The 12,673-nt window shown below is 43.9% G+C and overlaps 3 protein-coding genes and 1 long non-coding RNA gene across 4 annotated transcripts in view; 3 read left to right on the top strand and 1 right to left on the bottom strand.

The window, feature by feature from the left end:
* LOC147336563 (uncharacterized) overlaps positions 1-12,673 on the bottom strand; it is a 420,745-nt gene that overhangs the window by 31,839 nt on the left and 376,233 nt on the right. The window lies entirely within an intron of this gene.
* LOC147336589 (focadhesin-like) lies at positions 208-2,906 on the top strand. Its single transcript, XM_086285485.1, has 4 exons — positions 208-306; positions 403-530; positions 2,423-2,549; positions 2,664-2,906. The coding sequence occupies exons 1-4, from the start codon at positions 238-240 to the stop codon at positions 2,829-2,831; spliced, it is 492 nt and encodes a 163-aa protein (XP_086141611.1). The 5' UTR covers positions 208-237; the 3' UTR covers positions 2,832-2,906.
* The window catches only part of LOC147336581 (uncharacterized), a 97,766-nt gene continuing 87,761 nt past the window's right edge, over positions 2,669-12,673 (top strand). The window contains exon 1 of the mRNA XM_086285489.1: positions 2,669-2,798. The gene's annotated coding sequence lies outside the window, so the exon portion shown is untranslated. The remainder of the gene's footprint in view (positions 2,799-12,673) is intronic.
* On the top strand, positions 9,530-12,176 carry LOC147336588 (protein AF-9-like). The gene is made up of 5 exons (XM_086287680.1): positions 9,530-9,633; positions 10,439-10,535; positions 11,087-11,149; positions 11,292-11,363; positions 11,731-12,176. Exons 1-5 carry the CDS (start codon positions 9,530-9,532, stop codon positions 11,851-11,853), a joined length of 459 nt encoding a protein of 152 aa, XP_086143806.1. The 3' UTR covers positions 11,854-12,176.

Below are 12,673 nucleotides of genomic sequence, written 5' to 3'. Positions count from 1 at the left end.
TACCCAGTTTGTAGGAGCTGGGATTGGACTCCACCACAGCAGCCTCTGTGTGGGATAGATGCAGTGCTCTGTAGTATAAAGCACTCTGTCAGTGAGCTGGACTCTCCAAACCAGCAGTCATCGTCTAACATCTGCCTTCTTCAGCTGTAACCGTGTGTTTCTCTTGTAAACTTGGCTCTGATCGTATGTGCTGTAATATTCCAGCTTTGCTTCCCGATCGTGCTGCACAGTCTGCACATGCTGGCCGGCTCCCCCAAGCTGAGAGCAGTGGGACTGCGCCTCATGACCGCTCTGTGGAAAAAACAGGTTTGCAATAATAACGCATCACTATAAATGTCATATTCATGTGTTCAAAGCTTCTGTTTGTCTTTGATTGTGTGCTGCTTTGGTCATGTCTGTAAGGACCGGGTCTACCCAGAGCTGCAGCGTCTAATGAGCCAGCAGGACAGCAGGGTGGTGCTGGGGAGGGACGCCCAGTGGGAGCAGATCCTGGCCAGGGCCGCCTGTGTCAGGGACATCTGCAGAGAGAGGTGGGTCCTCCCATACTTACAGAAACAGTGGGCACTTCCTACATTCACTGGTTCATTCATTCAGTGGACTTTGCATGCACAGTGCAGACAGTGTGAGCTTCCAACACCAGGATTCTTCATCTTCCCTTCTAATGAGTAATAATCACTGACTGGACTCTTCATAGATGTTTCTGCTCAGCAAGCTGATGAAAGTTCAGAAACATAGAAATATTTGTTTTTTCAGTCACATCACATCAACTTTGCTTGTTAAGATAAATGAATGCACTTTGTAGCTTTGCAGTGAATGAAGCCTCAGCTCAACGCTCCACTGAGTCCCTGTTTCTCCAAAAATCAGCAGGAGTCCAGTTTTAAATATTTCCGTACAAATGTCCAGAGCAGCTACACGTGCCTGAATCCAGAAGGATCAAAGTCTTACAAAGTTCAGTTCAAACAGAGAGACTGAGAGGCAGCTAACTTCCTGTCTCTGCCAGACTATCAAAATAAAAGCATACATTTGAAGCAAAAGAAATCCAACTATGTCAGTCTGTAAGCACTGCTTCCCATATAATACAACTCTAAGCAAGTGAGCCATAACTTTATAGTTTTAACTTTAATCCAAACTATATTCATCATATAAACTCCACAAACTGCATCCAGGCCTTTATGGCCTTTATGTGTGTTGATGAAATAAAACGATGATTTTATTTGATTATTTCCTTTGTTCTAACCAGCTGGTGCACACTGTTCATCCTCCCGGGGCCTGTTACGCCTGCTAACATGTACATGCAGCTTTTTTAGCAGCATTAGTGAAAACCTGGGAAACCCTCTGGATATATGCTACAGTACAAATTTAGCAAATCATTGAGCTGTTTCGTTGTTTTCACAAATGCTTACGTTTTTCTTCCCCTGCCAGTGGCGGACTCCCTCAGGTATCGGTGCGTTGGTGGTTCTTTGTGTCTGGGGGTGGGCGTCCAGGTACACACTGGCTCACTCCTTGGCGGCCGCTTATCGGGGCCTGGAACCTGGGGCTCGCTCGGGCCACTTCGGAGGTGGGGTGCCCCCGGCCTCTCGGCCTGGGGCTCGGTCACTCAGGCACAGCTGGCTGCCGGCGGAGCTCACGGGCGCGTCACTGCAACTCCCCCTGGCTTCTGTGGCGCGGCTGCCCCTCTGTTGGTCTTCCATGGTCTCTTGTGTTCTGGGGGCCTCTGGATGTCTGGAGTTTTGATCTCCTCCATACCTGCTTCATACCCTGGAGGACGGGGCTGTGGCCCCCCCACACTCCCTAGCAGATCGTTACATGGAGAAACCTTTGGAATACAAGCACGCTGATCCACACAGGTATGCACACAGGTGTTCACTGCTCTTGGACTTAAATTACACCTTTCTTGGCTGCTACTTCGAAGCACATCTGTCCTGCGTGCTGCACAACAACATTGAATATTTAGTATTTACTGCTGTTTACACTAAGCTAGATTAATGCGATGGTGTTGTGTTTAGTATGTTGCTTTGTTTTTTTTGTTTTTTTTTTGCTTGTTTTCTATTCTTCTCTCAACAGGTGATCCAGGAGATTTTTATTTTTTTTGTTTTGTATTGTTTAACATTGTAACATGTAACATTGTTTTTCCTTTCCTTCCTCTTTCTTTCTCCCTTTCCTATCCCTCACTCATGTCTGTCAAAAAAAAAAAAAAAAAAAACCAACAACAAAAACAACAACAACAACAAATGCTTACGTTTGCTTTTATTGTAAAACATTTGCAGCCATAAGAGTTTGCAGTGATAAGAAGCTGTGTTTGGCATTTACTTACTTACACGTGTCCTGGCACTTTTAATGCTTTTTTCTTAAATAAAAATGGTAACAAAATTAGAAGAAACACATTTCCCACTTTGTTCACGCTGATGTGTGTGTTAACCAGGCCTTACCAGCATGCAGGGGACATGGTGGCTGCCATTTCACTCACTTTAAAACAGTGCAACAGACCAGACCTGGTAACCCCGGCTGCTCTCGTTCTGCAGGGACTACAGGAGCTGTGTCGAGCAGAGGTACCTCGCCTGTCTCCATTTGTCTCTTTAAATTCAGGAATCATCATTTTTCTGGATCATAACTTTTGAATCTTTTCCAAAGTTCTGGTCTTAAAACAAATCTTTCTTTCTCAGGTGGTGGATATTATCTCAGCATGGAGAACTGTTTGGCCTGAGCTCAGCTGTCACTCACAGCCAGAGGTGGTTCAAGCCATCGCTGAGCTTTTGGCTCTGGTGCCTCAGCTCACAGTTAAATCAGAGCAGTACGAGGTGCGTCGTAACGTTCATGTTGCTCTGTGTTGAGGAGCTAACAGAGCGACACAGGAACTCCACCAGGTTATGTTTTTCTCTGTGGTTCTGTCTGTAAACAGGACTCTCACCAGCTGTTTGTATATTCTAACCTCACTGTAGAGTCACATCTCTACATCACTGTGTTTGGTAGCTAAAGTTAGCACATCAATGTAAAGCTGGGTAGAAGCACAAAGTACAGACGTGTGAAGGTCCAGTCCTCAGAGTCCTGCTCTGGTCGGACTTCACAGTAACTAATAAATGGATCAGCGAGTGTGAGCATCTTTTTAAAAACAGAAGTTTTGCTAATTTGTTGCTCTGGAGGATTCAACACAGTGCAGCAGTGGCCGTCCCAGCAGATGAATCCTAGACCATGCAGTGCTGCTTGTTGGAAAGCTTTCCTCCTCTCTAACAATGATATGGCAGTACAGCTTAGGTTTGCAAAGTTGCATCTAAACAAACACAAGACCAAAGGCCAAAACCAAACATGGCGTATTAGCACAGGACATCTGATAGACTCCCCCCCATCATCCTGACTGACACCCCCATCACCTCTGTGGACTCATTCCGATTCCTGGGTACCACCATCACCCAGGACCTGAAGTGGGAGCCCACCATCACCTCCGTCATTAAGAAAGCCCAGCAGAGGATGTACTTCCTGAGGCAGCTGAAGAAATTCAACCTGCCAACACGGACGATGATGCAGTTCTACACTGCAATCATCGAGTCCATCCTCACCTCCTCCATCACCGTGTGGTACGCTGGAGCCACTATCAGGGACAAACAGAGACTGCAGCGTGTTGTGCGCTCTGCTGAGAAGGTGATTGGCTGCAGACTCCCATCTCTGCAGGACCTGTACACCTCCAGGACACTGGGGCGTGCAGCTCGGATCTCAGCTGACCCTTCTCACCCTGGACACAGTCTGTTTGACCTGCTCCCCTCAGGCAGGAGGCTCCGGTCCATTCGCACCAGAACCTCTCGCCATAAGAACAGTTTCTTCCCCTCTGCTGTCGGACACATGAACAATAACCGTATGACTGTTCCCACCACTAACACATGACCCTACGCTGTGTCACTGCATCATTCCATGTTTGCACTGATCACCACCTGCACTCATGTATATATCATGTATATATCTATCTACTTAGCACTTTTAATTCTTATTCTTATTTTTATTTTTATATCTATTTAAGCATTTATGACAGTATGATTGCACTAAGCACCGCAGCAATTTCCTCATGTTGTAAACCTGCTCAACATTTGGCAATAAAACCCTTTCTGATTCTGATTCTGATAGGGATGCTTTTGGGTTGCAGCCACAGGACCTGCGCAGCACCTTGCAGTCACTGAGTCAGACACAAATTTCTCTGCTGTGTGAACTTAAGCTTAGAGAAAATCGGTGAATGTGAAATAAAACCAACGGCTAAACCTCCTTAGGAAACTCAACTCCTTTGGAGTCAGCACACCCATCATGATGACCTTTTACTACGCCTTCCTGGAAAGCATCATGACCTTCTCCATCAGCTGCTGGTCCCACTCCCTCAGCCTTCATACAGGAACAGACTGCAGCATCAGTGTGCTCTAAAATCATTGGCCTGCCTGTCAGAACTCTGGCAGGTTTTCATCAACAGGCCCTTAGACAGGCAGCCAAAATCATCAACGACCCCTCTCACATTCTTCACCCTGCATTTCAATGGCTCCCCTCTGGGCGACGCCTCCGCTGCATTTCCTGCAGGACTGAGAGGAGGAGGAGCGCCACCTTTGTCCCCAAAGCAGCTCTGCTTTTTAACTCCAGCTGATAAGAACATTTCCCACACCAGAAACATAAACTACACTCTTATACTACCAACACTTTACTCACTTTTAGTCACTTACAGTTATTTATTCACCTTCAGTCACTTTAATTTTAAAACTGTGTAATTTTAAAACTGTATATTCTGTGTATTTATTATCTCACTTTTATTGTGCTTATCTTCAACGTCATGCTGCTCTGTTTGTATGTTAATTGGCCCTTGGGGATAAATAAAGTCTCTCTGATTCTGGTCTTGTTTTTTTATATATTGGTAGTTTGATAGGTTTCGTATTTGTTTTCTTTTACATCATATTAAAATGTATAAATATATAGATTTAAATATATTTGTGTATTCATGTCTGGATTGTGTTTGGTTTTCTTTTATTTATTTCTGCTGTGGTTGTTGTGTATTACTATTTAAATTGTCTTTTTTCCATTATTGTAATTGTGTCTAAAGTTTGATTTGAATGAAAGTTACACTCAAATGCTTTCAGTGTTGCTGTGTTGAGTGTTTGCATGTTTAATGTTTGTATGGAAGACACAGAAAGACATTCGGCTAAAGAAATCTGTGCTAGAGGGACTTTAAAAAAATAAATAAACAGAATGTAAATAATGATGTTTAGTATTTGAGATGGAAGCTGTTTCTACAGGATCCTGATGGACACTCAAAGGTTTATAAAATGTTCTCATTATTTGTTTGCAGCAGAATATCAACCGATGTGAACCAAAACAACAAAAGTGTACAAGTGTGTGAGACTACAAATTCTAGAATCAGAACTGCTTATTTCATTACTCTGAACTTTTAAAGGCAGGTTTTGTATCTGAGAGCAGGGACACTTGCTGTGTTCAGTGTGACTCGTCTCTGCAGAAGGTCAGGGCTCTGATAGTTGCAGTTAGCGGGTGACTTACTGGGCAGGTGGATCCTGAGTGTCTGTTGGAGTCAGGGTTCATTATGGTCCTGGTTGATTTAAACTGTACAGGCACATGTGTTCAGTGCCATTCAGCAAACCAGCAAACAGCCGCCTCGCACACATGCGTGTGCTCAGCAGCACCGTAGAAGAATTTAATTCACTTGTTAATGACTTTTCTTTTCAACAAATCAACAACAGCACAGGACAAAGGGGGGTGGGTGGTGGGGTGTTGAGATGTAATCAGATAAATCTGGAATATTAACTGTGATAACAACAATTATCCTAATAGATCTTCAGCTGCTTGTTGGGAGAATCTGGGAGAGGAAAACTAACGTGAGCACAAAGTGTCTGAATGTTTTCCCATCGTCACTTTCCACGATGCACAGAGGACAGGGCTGGGGTGATGTCAGGATGTGACGAGACTATAGTGAGTCCAACTGTTGTGTTACACAGGTGGAAGTATTCAGTCTGGCAGTGTGAAGCTTAAACAGTGTTTTTAACATCACTTTAGGTCCAGCTGACATAAACTTATCACACTCACTGGTAGAAATCAAAGAAAGCAAAATGATCCAACAGTCTGTTGTCATGCAAGCGTAACACCAAGTACACAGTGGTAGCCTAACACTTATTGTGTGCCCTGTAGAGACTGTGGTATGGTTGTCATAAGGTTGCTACACTGTTTGGATTAAACGCTCCTTAGCAGCAGGATCGATATTGAACAGTGTTGTTTCACCGCCTCCAGCTGACACGCAGCACCCCTGCACACAGGCAGACACACAACCTCTTTCCTCACTACGACACATGTAGCTGACATTCACAACAATGCACAGCACTCAGCAAAACTCCAATGTAAAGAAAACTGAAGTGTTACACAGTTACCATAATCGTTAACCTGCTTGGTGGGAATTTAACATGCTCACGATTTGAGATAATTAGCTGTTATCATTAAAGTGGACATGAAACGCTACATGTATGAAGGCTAATTTACACCACTGAGCCCTGCTCTCAAAGGTAACGCTGTCTGTGCAGCTCGATTTAAGAAGTAAGTGCTTAAAGTTTAAGTTTATATAACACGTTTACCGACATCAGCATGTGATGTCACTGGGTTGGTTAGTTTATGTTAGCTTACTAGTAGCTCGGACCATGCCTCTCCTCAGCCAGGGCTCAGCTATTGCCCATTGTTGGAAGTGGGTGGGCCCGAGTCCCTAACGCCCCATGCAGGACTTGCCAATGAGTCTTGGTACTATACCATGCTGGTATAGCCAGACCTTGAATTTGCCAGGTATGCCTGAACCTGCATCTTATGTAGCCACTCTACATCGTGCTCCTGCAGTGGATGAACTCTCATTCCCAGCCCGCTGGCACAGACTTTCCCGGGAAGGCTGAGGAGAGTGATCCCTCCTACATATTCTAATATAAACCATAAGCTTTATTATTGTAAAATGGAAGCATTAACTAGCTGTGTATATCATATTGTCTGCAATCATACTGGTACAAATTCTTACGTGATACAAAACTGTCGTACTGAGATATCATTGCTATAGCAACACCAGGTGGTTATGATCCCTAGTGCATGTAATTAAGAGACAAGCCTGGGCATGTCTGGGAGTGAGAGCCACATGTGTCAGTCTGCAGTGGAGCAACTTCAGGAACCTCCAACAATCACAGTGCTCTGCAACATATGCAAGAACCTGTTTCAGCCCTTCAGGTGAAAAAACTGTGCGCTACAGTCAGGCTGTGTGTGACCCAAATGTAAACAAATGACTCCACCAAGTGTGGCTGAAGGACGTCATGTGACAGGAAGAGCAAACAGTGGATGAAAGTTACTGATATAGTACATGGTGCAAGACCAAAGCAGCAGGTTAAAAAGCTCAACTCATGACCCAACATCCCAGGTAGAAGAGAGTCTTCAGTTTTATTGTGAAAATATTGTGCAGGTTCCTAAAAAGTCACAAGGTTAAGTTACTTTAGTTACTGTTTAACAAAAGTTTCCAGGCCAAACTACGACTGTTTCTGTACTACATTTGACTTATTCTGTGTTGCAGTGCCGTGCCACTTTCACGCTGCCGCAAACGGCGCTGTGTCATCAGTGACAGTAGCTCATTGGAAGCAATCATGGGATGCCCTTCATTTAATCAAACTTAGAAATGCTGCCGAAAATATATTTTTGTGTAAATGATCAGAAACATTATTACCACAAATCTTCTTAAAGTATCACTTTGAGCCTGTAAACAAACGGGCACAGCCCTGGTTTATAAACTTTTACTTTGAGTCGGTTCAGAAAGTTGAAGACGTCGTAAGCGAGGCTGCGAAATCATTTTGAGATTGAAGAACATGAAAGAATCATGTTGTTTTCCTGAGCAATGAGAACAATTGAAAACCAGAGCTGTAAGTCAGCTATGTAGAGTTCGAGATGTGTGCATGTTCCCTTTGAAAGTCAGATCTCCACATTTGCTGAGCTTTACAGTACCAACGTCACAATTAGGACTGGGCCATATTATACCGTTCACGGTAATACCGGTATAATGTTGGGCAACGATAGGAAAATGAAATATCGCGATAGAATATGAGTAAAACGCGCATGCGCAGTGCCTTTGTTTTCATACGCACATGGCCGATTGTTGAGTGAAACAGATGAACCAGAATTGGTTTGTAAAAATGTTGCAACTTCAGTGATGTGGAACTGGTTTGGTGTTTGTCCGTCAGATACACGACAAAGCACATTTTTTTTGCAGAACATGCAAGCGGCCGTCGTTATTGTCGTATTTGTCGGACTAAGATGCTCTTAAATCTGGGAGTAATCTGGGTCCTAAACTCTGTATGCTTCAGGTCAAACGAACACTGCAGCATCACTGAGAGTTAAAAACTGTCTAAATTCTTTCATCTTTAATAAAACGATCAGCATTGCTGCTTTACCAGGTGTAACTATGAAGTTTAACTTCCAGGCATCCATGAAAACAAAATTTATTACATTTAACGGAGTTAGAAGTTAGCAGGGAGCTAGCGGAAGTTAGCTCGCTAGTTTCGCTAGTTACCTAAGCATGATATTGCATGTTCTGACAGAGATTTCTGAAAAAAATCAAACGTACAGCTCTGCTATCACTTCCAACATAAATGAAGACAGGAAACTAAACAGCAGTGACGTTTGTAGGGTTACTGAAGTTGGGCTAGCTGCTATATAATGATGTGCTACGTGATTGCTAGCGACACAGCTATGTTAGCATAACATAAACAGTGAAGCTGGAGGACGAACACTAACACTTTTCCACTTATAAAAGTTAACGTTCCTGATAGTTAGAGACAAATGCAATCGCATGGCAGGATGCTGTAAACGGACCAAACTTCAGTCAGGAGAACAGCTGAGATAATCCATCCACAATACGAGGTTAGTCATTAATATACTGCAACAACATGGGAATAGAGCAGCTGCCAGAGAATTCAACATTAATGAATCAATGGTACAGAAGTGAAGGAAGCAAGAAGAATGAGTTTAATAAAGTTTGATTTATCTGACTGCTTTGTTTCGCTTAATGTGCCTTATAATCCCATGCACCTTATGGTCCGAAAAATACGTACTGCACACTGCAGTTTAATGTTGCAAAGCACCTCTTTTTAACTTCAGTGGATATTATACATGGTTATGCTCAGGATATGTCAGCCCATTTCTACTGGAAATGCCTTTTGGTTAAACTTTCAGCAAGGAATTTGCATTTGCACTGTTCCATTTTTATAAAGCTTTAATGTACATAAAAACCAGCTTCTTGTTTAAGTGAAAATAAATGGAAGGTTGTCTTTTTGCGCTAGTAATGTTGTGGAGTTGTATTTTGTCTCGCATCAGTTATATCGTTATCGCAAATTTTCAAATATATATCGTGATAAATATTTTTGGCCATATCGCCCTGCTCTAGTCACAATCTGCAGCTTTCTGCTTGTATTCCTGAGGTTTAAACTGCAATGACTGAGGCTTTATTGAAATGTTCCACTCAGTGCTTGGCCCGCTGCAGTCAGTGATGCAGGATCTGCACTCGGACGACGACGACGATTCAGAGGACGACAACGACGACGTGGATTCAGACACGGATCGAGCAGCACACCTCGCACACCACCAGCACAGGTTAGTAGCCCGAGGGCAGCTTTTCGAATGGCTGAACCGCACACTAGTTTAGTTTCATAGAGCTGTGTGCAGACATTGGTAATGAATTCCTTCTAACCAGGATATTGCTATTATGAGGGCTACTTTGTATCTCACATGTTTGTGCAGTAGAGCCAGCCTTTAACAACAAACCTGTAAAATGATGAAGAGCCGCTATTTAAATCTTGGTTAAAATTGCTTGGGACAGTTTCTAAAGGTTCTTTCAACGTGCCTTTTACTAACTTTTCAAGTATTTCATGTAAGCTCTTTCCAACTCTCTCCACCATCCTGTTGGTGGAGGCGTGCCGTCAACCTTGGCCAAAAAGCATAACTTAACCAGATCGTCTCCGTCTCCAACAGTTGACCGGTTTTCTATCATCTATGCCAGGGGTGGGCAATTCCAGGCCTCGAGGGCCGGTGTCCTGCAGGTTTTAGATGTGTCCTTGATCCAACACAGCTGATTCAAATGGATAAATGACCTCCTCATGATGTCTTGATGCTCTCAGAGGCCTGGTAATGAACTAATCATGTGATTCAGGTGTGTTGACCCAGGGTGAGATCTAAAACCTGCAGGACACCGGCCTTCGAGGCCTGGAGTTGGACACCCCTGATCTAGCAGGCCCCTCCCTGACACTGATTCTGCGAGAGTCATCTTCCTGTTAAAGACCGTCCTTCGTCCCCACTCTCTCACATGCTGCTCATGGGGGATTTTTCATTGTTAGCGGTTTTTAGCTAACAGCTGAGACAACAGTTTTAATGTCTTTGTTTTTTGTGACTTCATACTTAGGATTAGTTTAAGTGATGGCAGCAGAAGTGACAGCTCCTCCCATTCCCCGCTGTCATGCAGTGAGGCCCCGCCCTTATTAAAGTCTACTAATAACCAGGTAATCATATCAGTAATATACTGGCTTATGTCTTAGATCAGCATGATTGAAAGCCACAGTATCCAGGTGCAGAGCGTTCTCACTCCCGAGGCGTAACATGTCGACGTTTTGTCACGTCCCGCGGCGTTCCTGAGGAACGCGAAAGGAGACCTTCGGCGTTCTTATGGTACGCGGCGGGTTATTGCTGGAATCCAGTGCAATGTCGCTCCCGCGGTAGTAGACGTTCCAGCCCTGTATTTCAGCCCTAAACCTAACCTTATCCCTAGCCCTGACCATAACCTTATTCCTGACCTTAACCAGGACTTTAATGATGTTAAATAGCGTGTTTCTAAGCGATTTGAAGAAAAAGAGCGAACATGTGTAGGTTCAGTCCAGACGGTTCTCATATTTCCTCTTTTTCCGAGGTCGTCATTTAGGAACGTGGTGGGTAGCCGAAAACGTAATATGGTGACGATTTGTCACCTAGCGTAAAATGTTACGCTTTGGGAGTGAGAACGGGTTGCCAGGTGTGTGCGTGACCCTGGGTGACTCTTTGCTCTTCTGTCTGTCAGATAGTGGAAGTAAAAAGTCCCACCAAGCAGAGCAAGCAAGACAAAAGCATGGAGTGTGATAAGGTGAGAACGAGTGTCTTTGGTTTTTAGATGTGGAGTAGACTAGTAAATATTCTGAAATATAGAAAGTGTTGTTATGTCTTGGGGTTTGTTACCATCAGCCGCTGCTACATCATGACAGCCGTGTTTGCTGTGTGCTTTTCAGGTTTACCTGGATGAGCTGGTGGAGCTGCATAAAAGACTAATGACACTAAGAGAAGGTCACATACTGCAACAGGTGAGCTGATGTCAGCAGTGTCCGATACGTCCATCAGACGCAAACCCACTTCTACAAAGTTTGGGATCCGTGTCAGATGTAAAAACTGAATTCAGTGATTTTCAGATCTCAGATTTTATTCACACGATTTAAATCGACCAGTTGAGGAAACACGTTAGCGCAGGTCGAAGCTCTCTTCTGATTGGCCAGCTGAGAGCGTGCTGTGCCTGCAGCAGATGACTGCATAAAGAAATCTGCTTGTTTAAAATAAATATTAGACCTTAGATGAAATAATAATGATGAAGTAGTAATGTAGAACAATAGTTAATAGTTGCAGACTTTACTTTGACCCAGCCTGTGCCCACCACTCTCACTTTCTGTCTTGCAGATTGTAAACCTGATTGAAGAGACCGGACACTTCCATATTACAAACACTACGTTTGACTTTGACCTTTGCTCTTTGGACAGAAGTACAGTAAGGAAGCTGCAGAGCTATCTCGGGACGTCCTGAGGCACACAGCAGTTGGGTGCTGGATCCGAGCCTCTGACTCGTCCTGTATCAGTTCCAGCTGTAGTTGGCGTGTCTAAACCTCACAGTGGGTCCAGCCTGCTGCTTCGACCCCCCCGAACAAAGAGTTCACCCTGCTGCAGAAATCGGGGGTAGATGTACGAGATCAGGATGTCAGCAGGCAACAATCTGAAAGCTTGATATGAAGGGTTGGTGGGTGGGAGTGATTCTGCTGCCATGTATGTTGTTGTTTATCGTGACAAGTGCATGATCAACTTTGCCTTACAACATTGTACGTCTTATTTATTAAATTTAATTTGCAGGTGTGTGTGCGTGTGTGTTGGGTGGAAAAAAGTGAAACAGGACTTTGAAGAGCTCTATAAGGCACAAGTCTGACCAGTAACACTACTCTGCTTCGGTCTCCGATCAGATATCCGAGTCATTCATTTCCCTGGGATCAAACAGCGTCCGCACAGATGCATCTCTGTTGTTCTGTTTTGTTGTGTGCGACCTCACAGTTTGCAAAGACGTGTGAAATATGAAGAAGAATCCAGCAGGAGGTCTGGATACAAAGTGACACATCATGGCGAGCGTGCTGAGTTGAGAGCGCCGTCGTCTGAAAACTAAAAGTTGAGAAGTTTCTCCAGTTTGTTCTGGAGTTAAAGCTTTAAAAAAACTTTATTTGTAAGTGTGTCTTTATTAAAGCCACCTTTATGCAAACTCTGAACTTTGAATCCACTGGAGCTTTACAAAAATCTTTGGCCTTGTCTCCTGCTGAAAGTGTCCTTCCTACATAGGAGTGTAGGGAGCACATTAACATAAA

Source organism: Aulonocara sp. 'chitande type north' Nkhata Bay, linkage group LG3 (genome assembly GCF_057382095.1).
Source record: "Aulonocara sp. 'chitande type north' Nkhata Bay isolate Kocher_YH1m ecotype deep benthic linkage group LG3, A_spYH_male_GT1.1, whole genome shotgun sequence".
Classification (NCBI taxonomy): domain Eukaryota; kingdom Metazoa; phylum Chordata; class Actinopteri; order Cichliformes; family Cichlidae; genus Aulonocara; species Aulonocara sp. 'chitande type north' Nkhata Bay.
Note: the sequence above shows the minus strand (reverse complement) of the source record. Positions and strands in the feature narration are given on the sequence as shown.

What these genes read in the sequence shown, in the direction of transcription:
- LOC147336589 (XM_086285485.1), top strand. Translation starts at nt 238, where the DNA reads ATGCTGGCCGGCTCCCCCAAGCTGAGAGCAGTGGGACTGCGCCTCATG. An exon ending in CCGCTCTGTGGAAAAAACAG is followed by an intron (nt 307 to 402) that starts GTTTGCAATAAT and finishes CATGTCTGTAAG; the next exon opens with GACCGGGTCTACCCAGAGCT. An exon ending in AGGAGCTGTGTCGAGCAGAG is followed by an intron (nt 2,550 to 2,663) that starts GTACCTCGCCTG and finishes TTTCTTTCTCAG; the next exon opens with GTGGTGGATATTATCTCAGC.
- LOC147336588 (XM_086287680.1), top strand. Translation starts at nt 9,530, where the DNA reads ATGCAGGATCTGCACTCGGACGACGACGACGATTCAGAGGACGACAAC. An exon ending in CTCGCACACCACCAGCACAG is followed by an intron (nt 9,634 to 10,438) that starts GTTAGTAGCCCG and finishes CTTCATACTTAG; the next exon opens with GATTAGTTTAAGTGATGGCA. An exon ending in TAAAGTCTACTAATAACCAG is followed by an intron (nt 10,536 to 11,086) that starts GTAATCATATCA and finishes TCTGTCTGTCAG; the next exon opens with ATAGTGGAAGTAAAAAGTCC.